Source organism: Aplysia californica, unplaced genomic scaffold, assembly GCF_000002075.1.
Source record: "Aplysia californica isolate F4 #8 unplaced genomic scaffold, AplCal3.0 scaffold01334, whole genome shotgun sequence".
Taxonomy (NCBI): domain Eukaryota; kingdom Metazoa; phylum Mollusca; class Gastropoda; order Aplysiida; family Aplysiidae; genus Aplysia; species Aplysia californica.
The window spans coordinates 11,384-12,677 of NW_004798604.1; the positions used below are offsets into that span (position 1 = coordinate 11,384).

General features: G+C 41.4%; 1 protein-coding gene across 1 annotated transcript in view; it reads left to right on the plus strand.

The window, feature by feature from the left end:
* The window catches only part of LOC101858461 (ecdysone-induced protein 75B), a gene marked incomplete at its 5' end in the record, with an annotated part of 12,892 nt that overhangs the window by 5,524 nt on the left and 6,074 nt on the right, over positions 1-1,294 (plus strand). Inside the window, one exon of the mRNA XM_035973511.1 lies at positions 535-698. Coding sequence (XP_035829404.1) covers positions 535-698 — 164 coding nt within the window. The remainder of the gene's footprint in view (positions 1-534; positions 699-1,294) is intronic.

Consider the following 1,294-nt stretch of genomic DNA (forward strand, 5'->3'; position numbering starts at 1 on the left):
TTAGTTGACCTCTTCACAGTTAGTTGACCTCTTCACAGTTAGTTGACCTCTTCACAGTTAGTTGACCTCTTCACAGTTAGTTGACGTCTTCACTGCGATGTGGTTTGCCCCTTTTTTCCTATCAAACATCTGTCGTCATTATCTCTCCTCCTTCTTTTCTTTAATTGTCACTCTCTTGTAATACATCTACTAGATTAAATTTACCGTTTTCTACGATATTTGCGTACTCTTTTGGGTGCTCTGGTGCCGTTTGCTCCTCTCAAACATCTACTGTCGTTACGTTCTTCCTGTTTTGTGTTTGTTACTCTCTGGTAACACCACTAATCTTGGGCACTTATGATAATATTGCCTAATTGTTTCAAGTACCGTAGAACGGTTACTAAAACAAAACTAAAACAATGGCTATACTGATGCTGTAAGTACCGTAAAACTTATTAAAACAAAACTAAAACAATGGTAATCCTATTGTTGCAAGTACAGTAAAACGGTTATTAAAACAAAACTAAAACAGTGTCTATCCTGTGCTCTCCCCAGCTGTACGATTTGGCCGCATGCCCAAAGTGGAGCGGGAGAAGCTACTGGCGGACAGGGAGGAGCTCACGTGCACCAGCTCTCGGCGTATCGTGGAGCTGCGCTCACTCACAGACCTCATCAAGGCCGCCTTCCGGGATACGTTCGGGAACACCATCTTCTTCTCGGTGAGTGCTGCCACAGGCACGTTTAACCCTATCCGTACATCGTGTTTTACTATTTTATCCTTACGACGTGAGGAACTCTGTGTCACCACTTTCCAAAGAGGAAATCTACTCGTTAAACCGATCCGTGCCCTTTGCATAGCAGTCTGTCAAAATGATTTTTTGAGAAATGCTAAAAATTTCAAAGAGATCTTCGCTCTAGAAGTATTTTAAAATGTGAAGAATACAACCCCTGGGGTACAAAATGACCCCATGGCGTACGGATAGGGTTAAACTGTACTTTTACTTTTTGGGAAAGAGGCACAGAGCTGGCCTGGGGGCTCTCGTCGCCTCTCATTCAAAAGGTCCCGGTTTCGAATCCGGGTAGCGACAGGGAAAAGTTTCTGCATGCGATCACTGAAATATTATCAGCAATTTGTACTTTCTTAAATTTCTTCTGCACCTGTCTTTTACTTTTCAACTTACGTTCAAGAAACAAATATTGAAATCAACTTTTCTTGCAACTGGAGGTGGCCTAGATAAACTGTGCCTAAAACACAACAGCAGCGATCGTTGTTGAAATAGTGTCATTAACTATATAATAATAATAATAATAATAA